The sequence below is a fragment of the Tyto alba genome, unplaced genomic scaffold (genome assembly GCF_018691265.1).
Source record: "Tyto alba isolate M040663 unplaced genomic scaffold, T.alba_DEE_v4.0 Super-Scaffold_40, whole genome shotgun sequence".
Taxonomy (NCBI): Eukaryota; Metazoa; Chordata; class Aves; order Strigiformes; family Tytonidae; genus Tyto; species Tyto alba.
In genome coordinates, this window is record NW_024881316.1 from 40,641,274 (window position 1) to 40,658,711 (window position 17,438).

At 37.5% G+C, this 17,438-nt stretch overlaps 1 protein-coding gene across 3 annotated transcripts in view; it reads right to left on the reverse strand.

The window, feature by feature from the left end:
- The window catches only part of LDAH (lipid droplet associated hydrolase), a 126,666-nt gene that overhangs the window by 93,737 nt on the left and 15,491 nt on the right, over positions 1-17,438 (reverse strand). For all 3 annotated transcript variants that reach the window (XM_042803443.1, XM_042803442.1, XM_033004535.2), the window contains exon 2: positions 17,277-17,435. In XM_042803443.1, the coding sequence (XP_042659377.1) occupies positions 17,277-17,435 (159 nt within the window). The remainder of the gene's footprint in view (positions 1-17,276; positions 17,436-17,438) is intronic.

Here is a 17,438-nt window from a genome sequence, read left to right on the forward strand (position 1 = left end):
TTACAGTAACAGAGGCTGAGCTGTGTAAGTATTGATAGTGACACAAGAAGAATCAGAGCTGTGATCAAATTAGTACTTGTGGAAATGGTGTGTGGAGATAAAAATCTAGATTTATTCCACTTTTTTCCCTTTCTATAGTGGACATTTTCATTTTGTCTTCTTTTCCTTCCACCCTCTTGCTCTTCAGGTACCACACAGTTAAGTTCACTGCTCTCCCAAGGGGCACTCCCTTAGTCCAGGGCTTCCAAAGCCCAGCCTAGCCCCACAGATCAGCAGCACGCCAGGCACCTCAGGCTGCCCCCAGCACAGACACGTGTGTCAGAGCTGACCCATGGCTCACGCCAGTGATGACACATGGGCAGAGCAGGGAAGCCTTCCACTCTAGGTAACGTATCACACATGCTTCATCCCTCACTTACAGGTAAAATGTTTCTCTAATGGTTTTTAAACCTTAATAAAATTACTCAAAATAACATTATCTTTACTGGAGTACAGAGGACGGAAAAAAAACAACCAAACAAACAAACAAAAAAAAACACCACACCAAAACCACAATATCAGTTTTTGTAATCTTGATATTAAAGGAGAATTTGTTTAAAAAAAAAAGTTGTTGTATATATAAACTCCATAACGCATGATCAAATTTTTGCAAACAGATTTCCAGAAAAACAATTTAAAATTCATAGGTGTCACACATCCACACAACTGCACATTTTCATATGTCAAAAATATATAATATAGAGGGCCCCAGAGACCATAAAATCAAATCTAGACATCATCTGACAAGCTTCTTGGATTGATGTTACATAGATGAAACCTCTCTTTCAGCAAAGTTGAAGATGAAAGTAGCAGCAATCCAAAATAAAGTGTGTCTTTTGTAGTACAAATGATCGTGGTGTTTTGGCACTACGCTTAGTCCTGGAATATAATGCAATTAGGTATTCTGAGAGAAAGAAATCGCAAAATTAATCTCAAAGCCAGCTTTCTCCTTTACATTTTTCTCTCCTTTAATAATGCAAAACCAGTAAAGGGGGAAAAATGGCAACAGCTGTCTCAGACATTTCAGCGCTCTTTCCCATCATCAGCCAGGTGAACCTAACGTAAATATTCTCAGGATTCAGTCATCAGCTGAAGAGCAGTGAAGTAAGAACTGCACATGAACAGTGAGCCTTTGCATCAAATACTAGATAAAGCTCAAGGCACTCTAATACTTTTTTGAGGAAAAAGGAATTTTTATCCTGTGATGAATGTGATGGGTATTTTAGGCAGGTAAAAGAGAAAATCCATAAATGCAAAAGAAACCTCCCTTTCCCACTCTTCATAAGCATCTGCTCATGGTAAAAGACATTCTGCAGGGTCAGCTGTTAGAACTGCTATTGATATTTCAAAATGCCTTGAAGGGGTATGAATGAGAACCACTGACACGAGTGGAAAGGAAAATCAACAAAGATTTAAAGAGCAAAGATTCCTACAGAGAAATCACCATGTGTAAATCAGCTATAAATTTATTCTTTATTGAACTTGCTATTTCAATGGGGTTATTCCAGATTTGCGCTGATTTAAGTAAATGCCGATTAATAGTCCCTGCTCTTGAAAGCTTGCATCTACAATATTTATAAGTGAAGAATATTTTATCTCCTAATATGGCTCAAACTCACATTTCTACAAAGTCAGTCGTTTTATATGCTTTTACTTTAGCTGCTATCTGTCAAAATACTTTAAGGAAGCAAACAAAAAACCTCAACAGGTAAAGATTTTTTTCGTACAACGGAGCTACAGTAATAGCTACTGAAAACAACTGGGGCTTAATACACACAGCAGTCTGTGATCAACAATATTTTGGGCTCATCAGCTGCAGTTGAAATGTTGTTCAATTAAACTATTTTATTTTATAGAAAAGGACTACCAGGTTCATCACTATGCAACCCAGTCAATGCAGTGCTCATCTGTGCATTTTAAGGATTTCCCAGTACACCAAAGCAAAACTGTCTATGTTCTTTCACTCAGCAACTAAGTGTCAAAAAATGGAAACCATAAGTAAATGCAGAGTTAACCTCCATGATTTGAAGGTTACTCCCGTTATTTGAATACCACATCAATCCTCAGACACCTCAGGGCACCTGAATCATTCATGCATGCCAGCAAATCTCAAGTTGCAGTCATCTGAACCAAGAAGCACATCTTAAGCAGTTACTCTCAACTGTGCTTAATTTTCAACAGTGTTTATGTTGTTTCAGAGGTCTTAAACAATAGCTGTAAATGGTGACCATAACAGAAAAAGACACACTACAACGCACTGCATATTAGCTTAATTTGCCAAAGACTTCTAAGCATTTCATGGGAAGAGTATGTCAAATGGACAATTTGCACAGTGAATTAGAACACAGTGGGGCCACTCTATGTGGTGTACTTGTAAGCTTCTATAACCAAAGGACTCCTGCCACCTTCTCTGTTCTTCTCCATAATACACAACATTTCATCCAGATATTCTACATTAAGCTGAAAGTCTTTCCATTTTTAATTTGAAGACAGGAATCCACTTCTTCCTCTTCTGATATGTTCCACTCACAGCTAAAGCAAAACAGTACAGAACAACTGAATGTGCAGAGGTGTAACTTTGAGCTATATTGGGATGTAAATATCCTCCACTTCTATATACGGCTGATACAGGCTTTCAAGAACTGAACTACTACTCTTTAATCATCCACATAGTTAAAAACATGAAAATTACTTATAAACATGCATTTGCCTGCCTTTCCCTTTCAAACACTTTCTTGTTAATGCTTTCTCCATCAAATCATGATTTTAAATAGCAATCACTCCCTTCTTATGAAGACAGCTAGCAGTGGAGAGAGAACAATTTGTACCAACTAAGTATCTGCCCCAGGGTATCGCTGATAAAGAATAACTTTTATCCTGATTTCACATGACTTCCTATACGTGTCATAAAGTCAAAGTTGGCCTGTCTTAAAATAAAGTACATACTAATATTTGAGATGCTGTACTTCAAAAACAGAAGTTATTCAGACTCTGGAAGTTTAAACTTATATGCAGTATGCCACACATACAGTAACCCATCAATGCAATTCAATCAGCTTAATTCTGAATGCAAAACAACAAACATATTGTTCATTTAAAAAGTCACAGATCATAGCTACTCCACACAAGCAATGACAGCTTTTGTGGCATACAAATTCTGAATTCTTTTGCAACAGAAAATATTAATGTAAAATGTAAGCTGTAATTAAGAGAACACTAGCACTAGATAACACTGTGCAAAAATAATTCCCAGACTCCGTGAGGAATGCCACAACAGCAAAATGTTTCACGTTAGAAACAAGGATATACACCAAAACATATAGGAAAAGCCTTCTGTCCAGAAAGGGGTATGTCAAAAGTATATACAGCTTACTCAAATGAAATTGAGACTAAATCATAAAATTAAAATAATTCTTAGCTCTTGAAGAGATATCTAAATTGAAAAGGATTTATTCAAGCAGTCTATAGTAAATGCCAAGAGTGGTGGGGATGAAGCAGAAGAAATGTATGTGTAGCTAAATCATCCCAAACAGCAACGAGGTTTCTTGCACCTTGTTTTGAAACAAGTTTTTGGGTTCTGTGCACTGTCCTGTGAGATGTTCCCCGTATTTTCAGTTATGTCTCCAGAAGTCTGACCATCTGCAGAAGCAGTAGCTGGCATTCAGCTGTGGTGCTTCACGCACTTCTCGAGCAGTTGCCTTCTGTCTGCTCTGGGACCTCAGCAGCACCATAAAGACAGCTACATGAATAGAAGAAGGGAAATACACAGCCAGCAGTGGGTTTACAGAGAACTTTGAGGAACTGGAAAATATGCCAGAAATTACCATGAGTTTAATTTTAGAAATAATCCACAGTTTCAGAATTAAGTATGTATGCCACAGTATTTACATAATAATCTCCTGCAACAAAACCAAATGCAGACTTTTTTTTAAATGAGCAGCCATAAATCACATTTGAAATCCAGGGGCGCACAGCAGGACCACACAAAAATCATTTTTGTGGCAATGATTCTCACTGCCTCTTCGCAGGGCTGCCAAAGCTCCCAGCTCCAGCTTGAAGAGCCTAAATGACAAGTTCCTCGCTCAAGGAAACTTAATCTGCCTTTGGCGTCTGACCAGCCACCATGGAAGGAGATGCAACTCCCCTATGTTAATGAATGGAAAGCAGCCCACGCAGATGTCAGAAGGATTTAAATGGAGCATGTAAAAAACACAATGATGTTCTCACACTTGGGAAAAAACTGCAGAAACTGACACCACAGCTGATGAACAGGCCTTAAAAGGAAACACACAGGTTTCTCTGACATGCAGGGTCAAGGGATTTCAAATAAAACATGTCAAATAACATTTCAATGATCATCACAAACTCACGTCAATTAAGCTTTCACCTGCTTGCACATCTAGGGGACTGGCATTCTTTGTCCTATATTCCGTTTATAGTCCATACACCAGGGGAGCAGCATCAGCCAAAGAGCAAACAATTACAAGGACGTTATGCAGAAACACATGTGAAAACTCTGTTTGATCCTCTCTAACTCTGGAATCATGAATTTGGCTGGAGAGTACATTAATATATTTGCTTGGGTTGTGAAAATAGGGACTCTCTGAAGGATTCAGCCAGGTGCCTGTAACCCAGCTTATTAGGGAGGTTTTTCAAGAACATTTCACATTTTTTCCCTATATATACCTCTCTCTCTATATATATACACACACACACAGAGATTTTAGCCTGATACCACTATAAAACTTACATATAGGATTTTATAATGCACATTCTTTATATGCATTTTGCAGAGCAAATAAGCTTCCCTGCTGTTGTCCAACACCATTCCACCTTTAGTACAAATGTGGGTTCATTTATCTCTAAAGAAAACCCATGGACAGCCTAATAAACCTGAATTAACGTAACACAGATGGTTTTGCCTAAGTGACAATGGTGCCTGAAGCCGGTGAATAAAAATTCCCAGCTAGAAATTGTGACAGTACATGCCCGTTTTCTCATACAAATGATTAACAGCATCTATCCATGCAGGTAAGATACCCAGTCTGAAATCCTGGTTTTGCCCACTGCAAACCTACTGGACTTTGTGATTAAGTGGTATTGTAAGGGTTATAAAGTCCACAGATGTATTTCAATAGTTACCTCCGAAGTCTCAACCAGGTAAAATAGGTACATAAATACAAAAAAGCCTTGATTTTATTATTTTTTTTTTAATATGCCTGCAAACTAATGGTACTTGGAAGGGAGTTAAGATTGATATAAAACTGAAAAAAATTAGTTCATAATGCACTAGTGAATTTTTCACCACATTTTTTAAAGGTAAAACCCTGGATTTTCTATCACTTACAATTAACAGTAGTTTTTGTTCCATTTTCTCCATAGCAAATGAAAAATGAGCACATTTAATTAGGTCTCCTAGTATAAACCTACACATACTCAGTTTCTTAAGCATCTGCTTATTCAGGTGAAGACAGATTTAACTACTTTGAACACCTCAGATGTGACTGGTCTGTCTGATCCAATCCATACTACAACTGATGCTGGCAGAGAGGCTGCAGTGAGCTTTGCGCTGGGTCTAGAATTCCCAGGGGGAATTTTTCAGTCAGGTTTAGGGCTGAAGCAGAATTGGACCAGCAGAAAACAAATCTCATGAAAGAAAGTGGAGGAACAAAGGAAGTGCGCAGAAGAGGAACATGAGACTTGGTGTCAAATGGTTTCATGAGAAAGCCTATGAAACATCTGAATAACAACGCAACCCTGATGAGACAACATCAGCAGGAAAAAGACAAACAAACAATTCAAAACCAAGATAACCACAAAGTATTTGTTTTGTACAGATAAACAGCTCTGCAGATTTGATCACTTTTGAATAATATACAAGGAGGGAGCAAACAATACATTCAAAAGGCAACAGAAAGTATATTTTCAAATCAGAGATTTCCCTATGTTGTACCATTGGTTAGAGTTATAATAAAAAAGCATAGGTTTAGGGTCTTTGAGGTTATTAGATTTTTGGGTTTGTTTTTGTTTTTAAAATAGCTTTTAGAATTAAATGACTGATGGGAAACAAATAGCAACAGAGAACACGAAGACGTTAATTTCAGAAAAAAAGACTGAAAATGTGTTTCAGCAAATTTTGTGTATCAAGACTGCCAAGGGATGTAAATGTTTGAAGCAAACAGTCTAATTTTGCATTTGCAGTTGTTATCAGTCTTCAGAAATGCAAGACAGAAGAACAAACTGTTCTGCATATGGATAAACCAAGATTTACCAATCCACAACCTTAGGAAAAAATTCTTTGTGTTGACACCACCGTATAGCTGATTGAGAAAAAAGGCCTTGTAGATAGGATATTAGTACTGGTCCTAAGTTGATGCTCCATGAAGACTTCAACTAAAACACTTCATTAAGGCAAATGCTTTCCTCATTCATAAACACAAGTCACTTCACAAGCACGGTTGTTTAGCCTAATTAAGACCTATTGTGAAAAACTTCCTCCTCTTAAGAGAAGGCTGCAATAACAGATACAAACAATATAAAACATAAAGGTGGGAGGCAGTATGTAAGTATGTATTACTACATATTTATTTACTCTTATAGGAGTTTTTAAATCCATCAAGAATAATCAAGGATTGTTTTCAAAAATGGAAATCAGGACAACAACCGAAATCTTTCATCATGCTCCTAACAGGACAACAAGAGCTGTGACTTACTGAATTTCTTTCTTTATTGTTTTCCGTAATCTGGATATTGAGCATAATGGGTCAAATTTATTTCTAATATAGCTTCAGTGATCCATAGGAGTCACTATGAGGATGGAGATGAGTTCATGTGTTAACTAGAAACTGAAAGGGGATATTTATTTATTATTTTTAGAGATAACTAGGTCAAAATATTTAATATCAAGGAAAATCCTTATCAGCTCAGGTACTTCTGGTAGCAGCTGCCAGGAAGGAAGAAGTACATTATACACTGGTGCTGTCACTTCAAACGTTTTAATTGCATTATTTTTACACGATGCACATGGGAAACACTGGATTTCCTTCATAGGTAGGTCCTCCAATAGTAACTTCTTCTTTCCTCCTGCCTCAGACATTACATGAAGAGAAACAAATCCTTTTAAAATGGTCAAATCAAGCAAAATACCCTAAACCACAAATTTTCCATAACTCTGGCCAACCTCAAGCCTCTGCATGCTGCAGGAGAGGGACCACTTCCTCCCCTGATTATGCTGCACACAGCCAGGCAGGAAGAATCCATGCTGAAAACAACGCCTCATTAACAGGGAGAGGACACAGGGAGAAGACTGCGGATTGAGAAATGTCAGTAAGTCACTTCAGTAAGTCACATCTGCCACCCAGATTTAGTGAAGGGAAAAACTGTCAAGCACAGTTGGATGTTCAACCATCCTGTCATTACTTTGTCTTCTCAAAGTTAACAAGCTTAAATGTGCCAAGCTCCCATCAGAGGTACTTCTGGAGCACTGGGAAATTCAACAAAAGTGGCATATTTCAAGTCTTGATCTGACATACAGGCTCCTCTTTGCATGAGGAAGTTTTTATTTTTAATGAAAGATTTTTTTTTTTTCTTTTCTAAAGACAATGGAAGCTGGTGGGCTGACCCAGTAAACAAAGCACAACTGTCAGCATATTTTATATTATTCGTCACAAACAAGTAGTCCATAAGCAGTAAAAATAATGGAGAGAAGTGTCCTAAGAAAATAATTTTCTAATATAGAATATGGGACAGAACACACTTACACCTTTTTCTTTCGGGGGGTACTCTACCAGCATGTATGTCTTCTTGCCAAACTCTTTTTTCTGCTACCATTTCGAGTCTTCTATCTCTCAGAAAAATCTGGGGAATACTGACCGATGTAATCAGTGTTTGAAGCGGAAATCAAATGGTTACAGACAAATTAGTGTTATCCCCCAAGAACAGTGTTCTCAGGAAGTCAAACTATTTAGCTCAGTGAATTAAAGGGAATAGCCCTCAAAGAACCTTGGTGTGAGCCGAGACAGCACATCCCATTTACAAATCCTCACACACTTGATGGAAAGAGATTTCATTATTCCCATTTTATAAATGATAAATGAACAGCCCAAACAATCTATGCATAAAAATTAAAGCATTATGAACCACTAAGAAATCCATCAGTTAACAGGACCTTAGATGCACTGCCATTTGAGAAAGTATGTGGTCTGCTGAAAATAAGACTCATAACTAAGATATGAACATTCATGCTAGAATAAAGAAATTACTAGAAAAGTTGGAAGTGGCGGCTTTGGAAGTATCAGGAAGATAGGGTTGGGTGTGTGTGTGGGGGGCTTGTGTGCTTTTGTTCCTGTTCAAGTGTAAATTTACAAAATGTGGTCATGTATAATACAAATGGCACGTAGGCATGTGAATCAAAAGTGTTTTGCTGTGTTTATGTCTCACTGAAATAGAAAGCTGTGCTCTTACTACTTTGTCTGCTGCTAAGATGTCCTGTAGTCATACGGAAAGGGGAAAACATGTGATCTTGCTCTTTGTAGATCCTTCTACCTGGATTGCTACGCTACACAAACCTTTAACTGCAGTATGTTCTCACTGACGACTTTGCATCACGTATACCAGTTACTGGGGAGTAAGAAAGCTCCTTTCTTGCTGTCATTTTTTTTTTTTTTTTTATTTGGGCAATGTAAAATACATGTTCTCTACGTCAAAATCTGAGAATTCAGCGTCAAATATGAAGAGCTGGCTAGTTCATCTGAAGCTGCAGCATAAACAAAAGCAGCGGCCACAGGGCCAGGCATTCTCAGCAACTCACTACCACCTGGTGTGACTGATGGGGTACCAGCTCCTTCCAGAGAAGTCTCAAGACTGAGCGTGTGAACCCACATATATGTGCTGTGTGTTGTGGACTGACACTATAATTTAACAACAAATAGTTCTGCAGCAAGTACAGCTGAAGAAACTCCCACCTTCTCCCTTAACTGCCATTCCCACCCCCCTACCATGGCTCACCAGCCCCTGAATTACACTGGCACAACTCTATGGTGCCATGCTGTGAACCCAAACAGGGAACTGTTCCAGCTTTAAAAAGACCCCAGAAATAAATGTATGTATTTATTTAATTCACAGCATGATCTCGCAAACTATTGTTCTGGCATAACTGAGGGGTGGAGTGGCACAGTGTGGTGGGAACAGGAGTACCTTATGCCAGTATTGTTGACAAACATTTTGGATTGTGAAATAATGGCCTTAGGAAGTTTTTTAAGTGCTCTAAGCACTAAGCTCTTAGCTTTCCAGTGCCTGGTGGGTCTTAATATATACTCTACAAATAGTTTCTGATTTCCACACTACTTGAGACTCAGCAACATCTTCTTTTTACCTTACTTGATGGTTCTAAAAGCTACACGAAGGCAAAAGCTCTGTGAATAGCCCAGTCCTGTCACCCAGCCTCCTTACAGGGTGCCCAAATCCCAAGAGAGGTTCAATTACTTAAGTCTCACCTGATGATAAAGCAGGGAATGGTAGAGACTTCCTAGGAAGACTCTGGTTACATGATGTTGATTGCAAAGTCATAACAGAGACAGGTAGGATACAGGGAAAGATGCTCTTAAAAATTTTAGGAACATGAGCTAGGTTTCCCAGAGCCAGTCCAAAGAGTAGCCCAGCAGGCAAGTAATACAATACATTCAAAGCATCGAGTGGTTGCTTCAAGTCCTATGCTGTAGTTATGCAGGACAGGCCATGATAAAACAGCACAATATTTCTCTTCTCTCCATGAAATGGCAGCAGATTCACTGTCATACTCTCCTGGCTAACTCGCAGTCAGCCATAATGTTCTACAGTCAATACTCCTCTTAAGTATAATATCTTCAGGACCAAGTTTCATTTCAAGCACTGTAAATACCAGAGAACAGATGAATGCTGCTGCTAAGTTAATATGTGAAAGAGGAACTTTTCTTAAGTAAACAGAGTGACTATGTATGCACACAGAGAGAAGAGATCCTGCTCAGCTGTTTGGATATAAACATCTACCTCCAGACAGAATTTTAGATGCAAAATTGAGATTTTTTTGCTTCCCGATGATTAGCTGCATGTGACTCAAGCATGCCAGCTGGACTAGATGCCATTCTGAGGTGTGTAATCCTCCAAATGCCTTGTTGAGGGAGCCAATACTCCAACCAAACAGTATTCTTAAGTTGATTCCCTGGACTGGGTGTGATAAATATCATCATCTTCATTTTTGAGCACCTAAATTTCCCTTCTTTTCTGCTCCGTTGCTTCAGTTGAGAATGGACAATAGCAGCACTGCTCTGCTTGGGAAGGTAACAAAACCTATGCAACTTCTTCTATCTTGCACAAGTAGAAGTAACTGAAGATAAATACATAAAGCACAGCGTTAATAGGATGGAAAAACATACATCCACACAGGAAACAACTTTTCAGCCTCAGCTTTAGTTCATCAAAATTATGTTATACAGGCTTAAGCAAAATAAAGTGCAAGGAGTTTTACATAGCTTATTTCAACATTAGCACAAGTGCAGCTACACTCTGTGACTTCCATCTAAAAATTCTCACTGTATCTAAAAGCATTACTTAATTCAAACCACCAAAATACAAAGTTAAACTAATGGTTCCTTTAATAAAAATCTGAAGTACTTAAATGTGATTAGTTATTTTCCTTAATTTTCTTTTGGGTATTTACTGCTGTACATAAAAAGATATACATCCTGGAGCAAGAATTTCACACCATCAGTAAGAGTGGAGTTGCCCATGGAGCTGGTCAATGATTTAAACATTCCAGGAGAGAAAGTATTTGTTGTCTCACCCTATGCAGCTGTGCTTTTATTGTTAATTTATTTACTTGGTGTTAGCTGATTGTAACCTAATGGTAGCTTAGAGACTTGGGTGGTAGATTACATAAATTCTGTAAATGTGAATAAAGATTTGTTTGGTGGTTTGGTATAAAATTTGTGAGGATGAGTGGCCATCTACTGAAAAGCAACCCAGTGGAAAGTCTGGGAACAGAAGTCTCAGCACTCCAATCCTTATATTCTCTGCTCTAACTGGACTTCCTTTATTTTACTCCTTCTAGTGCAAGTAAAAGACATTTTTTAGGATCTCCAACAACCAGCATAACCAATTAATCACTGTCACATGGTCTTATAAAACTAACTGCTTTGTGATATGCATACAGTAGAGAAACAGTCAGTGCTTACCTATGTGTTCAGATGAGAGCCGGAAGCCTGCTAGTACATGGTATAGCTGGCTATTACAGCAATAAGATTTTCTAAAAAACACTATATTTTTTTCTAATCTTTAAAACAGCTCCCTCTTCTGGCACACTCTTTCCATTCTATGTTTAAGTACCATACTTTATTCCTTACCAATTTTTAATTCTATTTGGTTCCTAACACTCAAACCAAATTTCAGTGTTAAGACACTTGCTATGCAGTACAGCTGTGAAGGCAATGAGAGGTTACCTTAAATAACAGCTCTTGAAAGTATTTATCTAAGATTATCCACGTATTTATCTTTACTACCTTTTGAGGGTATCCCAGAATCAATCCAGATCAGAATCCACACCCGGACGGCCAGTCTCTGGGTCACATCCACAGGATCACTGAAGTCAGAAGGGATCAATTGAGATCTCCAAGCCCACCCCCTGCTCATGCAGGGTCAGCTACAGCAGGTTGCCCAGGTCTGCACCCAGACAAGTTTTGATTATCTCCACTGCCGGAGACTTCACAACATCAAGACAACTAAACGTCTCAGTACGCAGAAATGCTCATGGCAGTGCCCATCCCTAGCTGCTGATTATACAAAGTACCCAGGAATTTATGTTTCTTACTTTAGCACCTTAATTAGGTGTTTAATATTAGGCTGGATGAAATTTAGCTTTAAAGTCCCTTTCTGAATTAGGTGACATGGACCCAGCCTGACCCTAAGAAAAAACCTAAACAAAAAGAAAATAAACAAAAAATGCAAACCAAATCACAGGAGATCTCTCATAACCAGGCTGATAGTGTCAAAACTGTGGAGGTAAAAGACGAGGTGAGACTGGACAAACATTTTTTCCTACTGCTGATGCTCTCACACTATTCAGTCAAAAGAAAAAAACAAAACAAAACAAAACAACACAAACCACAAAACCACTAAGAGGAAAAAAGCAGCTTTTATTGCCCAATGCATTCAGGTAGAACATGTTCTCAATTTTGTTCACAGAATTGCTGCTGGATCTCATTCAGTGACTGTGAACATGAAGCGTATGGAGCAGAACACAACCCAGAAGCCAGAAGTCTCCTTGCCCAGGGAACAGAAAGTCATCTTTCCTGTTAACCTGGCTGCCTGTTGCCAGCACCATTCCCCTTTCCTCCAGTTGTATTTGAAAGTCCAATGGTGAACACTACTGTGCCCTAGGAGGAGAAGGCACTGGCTGCTAACTTAAAATGTAGTTTCTCAGAGGATGAAGGACCTTCTTTGAGTAACTCAGTGGTCTACTCCAAAATCAGGTTTTGCTTCACATAGACAGCCCCTGATTTATCCTCTTTTTATTGGTTTAATCACACACTAAGTACCAAGATTCACATACAGGATTCTAGATTACATTCTGGCCAAGGTTGCCAGAAGATATATATACTGCAACCTAATCTGCCAATACTGCGAGTCCTTACTAGATCCAATGCAGTTCTTGCAGATGAATGGTTATAACATACAGATTATGTACCAATGAGCACATTTAATGATAAATTTTGTATAAATCAAAGCACATTCTAAAACCAAACTGAAGAGAATTTGAGTAAACATGCTTTATACAGTTTGTGGAATGAGGAAATAGATTCTTTTATTATCAAGCAAACCCCTTGGTCTCAGTGGTGACAGCAGACCTCTGAAGAACTATTCATTCCAGTGACTGCTGAGCAGAATGAATGATTAACAACTTTTTAAAAAGCTGTTTTAGTGGCAGCCAAAAAAACAAAATACAAAGAACTAAGCTTCAGGGCTGTACCATTAGTTTTAGTGCAAAGTATTAAAATATAGTGATTTTTAACATTACTTACGCAAATGTTGAGGGTGATGATTATATCAAAATATGAAATATTTTTGAATATCAAATGAATATCAAAACAGCAGGTGAAGAGAAAGCCAGATAATGCACTGAAAGTTTTTCAGAGTCCCTACATAGAGTCAAAATAGAACTTCAAAGACTTTAAAGCTAACAAGAAGTCTCACATCGAGGGAGAACACATTAAAGACTTGTAATCATCCAAGCGAATTTTTTGCATCATTTTCACTACTGAAAAAGTTAAGTAGTCTTCAAGTGACAACAGTCTTGTTGATATAAGTAAATGTAAGTACTCCTATGAAAAGATCAGAATCCAAACCTTTCTGTTGTGCAGAAAAATATAAGCAACTCTTGACTCAGAGGATTAGCTCAGGAGATTAAATCTTTATACTTAAAAAAAAAAAAAAAGTATCTGGTTAAATCCTCATAGGCCTTAAACATCAGCAAGTCACCACGAGTTGGTAAAACAATAAGATGATCCAGTAACACAGCAGCAATCCAACTACAAACAGGCAGATCAAGAAACTTGGCAAGTATAGGGAGTACTCTGCATGCACAGACAAAAAAACAAATTCTGAAATTATTTCTGTATATTAACGACTGAAACTTGTGTAGCATGTTTTACCACAAAAAAAAATGTTATTTATGTTAACATTATCAACTGTGAACTAATCATCATGAGTCCAAGACTTCAAACAGCAAAACTCCCTAGTTTACAGTGTTGGTAACAAAAATTAGAAAGCCTGGAATGAATGTACTGCAATGCACTCCTCCAATGAAATGCAAGAAAAACTTGATGAACAGCAAAACTTCATGAGCTAAACAGCACAGCAGTTTGTAAATAAATACAGTACAAATTTTAAAAGTGAAATGTTTCATAAATACAGAAGCAAAAATACACAGGCACTCTTAAAACAGTAAAAAATTATTCCATTACACATTGTAGATCCTGGTTTTCAATGAACCCAAGCAATGTTAAATATTGATGTAGTATATTTTATACTGCACTGCTAATTTTACAGTAAACAAACAGTGCAAAAGGGAAAATAGACCTTTATGACACAAGAGAAAAAAAAAAAGTAATTCCTGTTCTCTCCATAATGCCTACATTTCCGGAAAACCATGGACCTGATTCTTCAACTGTACATATTTAATTTTATTCTCATGAGTAAAATCACATTGATTTTAATAGAAAGAATTCATATGAAGAAAGGCAAACAAGTGTATGCATATATTCTGGAGTAAGGAAAATTGGGCCTTTTACACTGTAATTACTTCATTAAACACATTATTAGTCTTATACATAGGTTTTGCATACACAAGGAAAGAACATTACAGAACAAAAAAGTGCACATTAAACATTCCAACTAATATAGTAAAACTTTATTAAAATTATATGTTTAAACAGACTGCCATTAATAAAAGCATTAGCTTGTTGTAGTTAAATGAGATTGAACTCCTCTGCCCATTCTGTATTCCAACAGCTTCAAGCACAGTGAGGTACCAGTCCTCAGGAGGCAGAATCCTGCCTCATTTAAAGTCAATGGGAATTTTGCCATTGATTTCAAAGTAGAAGAATGTTTTGAAGTCAGCTTCCTCCCTCTCTCCCCTTTAAAAAAAAAAAAACAATTCAAAACAAAAAACACCTCAGACCAGAGAGAAATAATTCCCATTATGAAGAAATTTGACTAAAAAAGTATACAGGATTTCTTTTAAAATCTCTTGCAACCATTTGATTCCAGCAGAAGCTGAGAATTTTATCACCTTTCTCTTTTATACCCACCCGCAACCCCATTTTGTTTGATTACATATAAACAAAATGATATGCATTAATTTCATTAAGACTGGAAAAGTATGTACCAGAGCAGTTTAATATGCAGAACAATATATCACATGCAGTAGAACTAACCATGTTCTGTTCAGATCACAGAACACTTGGCTGTGCATATGTTCCTTTTTGAATGAGAGTTGCCCTTGCCTGAATATTTCATTCCTTGACCTGTACCAAGCTATCCTTCTGCCCCTCTATTTCATTCCACAAAAGAATCTCAACTAGGGATACATGCCTTTCAAGTGTGAAAATTGCTGGACTCCAGAAGGGCTCCACATTTCATACTCGGGAAGTTACAAAAGCACGAGGGGAATGCTATCTAATCCTAACTGTTTAGGTACATGAACATGTTGCCAGATGACCCAAATGTCCGGATCTCTCCTAAGGCTGGGGTTTTTGTGTTGGCAGATAGAGTTTCCCTTGAAGGCTAAAAATGAAGCATATACCAGTAAGAAAAAACACATCTGATTTATGAGAAGCAAAGCTGCATTATGTTATGCCAGATCCTAGTCAGCTCCCTGCCAGCCACAGCAAGGAGCTTGGGTAACTTGATTCACTACTGAATTTGGGTATCTAAAATGAAGATAACATTATTGTGGTTGCTGTGGTTTCTAATTGTTTTCTCAGTAAGACAACTTCCAGTTTGTTATCAACATAATTCTGAAATAAGAGCAAACCCATAAATCAGCTGCTTGCAAAAGCTTGGAGGCCATGACAGAAGCACTCTGAATATTTCACTGATGTCTATTTCTGGATACCTGTCTAGTTAATGTAAGATGTTATTAAGGAGTCTTCACACATCTGTTCTGCAAGAAATAAATGTAGCCCTGCCAGTACATTAAAAGTTTCCTATGATGAATATAGAGCACATAAAGTCTGCACGACTTGGTATATTTCAAGAAGAATAACTTGCATGCCCTGCAGAGGTACCTTACACCTTGGATGCTAATGTTTGACTTTTGTGCTCTTCCCCTACAGATCTTTCTACTGAGTTAGCTTTACAGAGTTCCCTAGTTACAGGCACTGCTACCAGTTCAAACACAAGGGTATCACAACCTGAAGACACTTGAAAGCTCCAGAACTTGGGGAAAAAAATAAACACTTAACTTAGCTGTTCATTTAAGCCTTCTAGAAATGCCTTAACTGGAAGAAAGCAACAATTGAAAAGTATCAAATCAGGCTTGTAGCTCCAGAAAACTGTTTGACGATTTGGATCCACACAGATAGTTTTTTACTAAAGAATTACACTATGCAGTATCTGGCTTAAAAAGTTGTTCCCACAAAACAGTAGCAACATGTAATCATAGGAGACTTATTTCTTCTTTTCAGTTAAGAAAAGAATTTAAACTTCACTGTCACTGGGTTAAAAGTTACACTGTTATTCAACTCCAGGAGGCAAGGGCATAAAATCATCGTGCCCAAAGAAACTAACATAAAATATTCCATGAGGCTTCCAAAACCTTGCAAAACAACTGAAAAATTGAACCTGTGGTCTTTTTCACAACAGAGGACAGTCCAATACACGTACTGGCCCATAAACAGCAGCAGAGTATACTCTTAACAGAAACAGAGATGGGGATAATCAGAAGAGTCATTATTTGCACAACTAATTCTTGGGGAAGTAATAATAGTATCCAATACATTCAAATGAACTATATGAACAATTAAAAATCTCCAAACTTTAAGGCAATATCTGTGCTTGAACAGGCTCAAGCTCTGTTTTTTGCTAATAGCAGAACTCCTACAGGTAATTGGCAGACTTCAATGAATTTAGGACTTCTACATTAATTTTAACATATGCTAAAAAAACGTTTAGAGGTTTCATTTTAGGACAACAAGATTTAAATATAACTCAGAACTATACAATGCTCACTGAGTTCAAGAAAATTATCATAAAAATTCATGTGCAATAATCTAAGTTTTAAACCATTTCCTATTAAAAAAAAACAAAACAAAACAAAAACCAAAATACTGGATCTATAATTTTCCCCTAAATATTGTAACTTTTACCTTTCAGTTGACACACAGCTGACATTGCAGTTCCACTTCAACATGCAATAAATAAATGGAAGGAGAGTAAAGGATGATAAAAACAATAAAAGCCACAAAGCTTTCAGCAAATCACCACCACAGGGTGAGATAGACATCTTAATTTCTCAGTTTTACAAATACAGGTAACAGTAGTAACCAAATATAATAAAGAAATTTTACCATTGCAGTAGTATTGATTTTTTGGCCATATGCATGGGCCAAATTCTAGCACTTCTCTAGTGAGACTTCTGGAAGTGAAATTGAACATATCCTTTACAATCACTGCACCTATAGACTTAAACAAAAAAAGACTCTTACCAGGAATAATCATGAATAAGAGCCTGGGCAGATTTTTACTTTCATCTTTTGAGAGGTCTTTCCAGGGCCCGCACTTTAAGACATGGGTAGCAGCTCCACAACAGTAGACAAATTCTTCATGTAGTGGGACTGGCTCTTCTGATGCTGACCTCATGTTTGCTG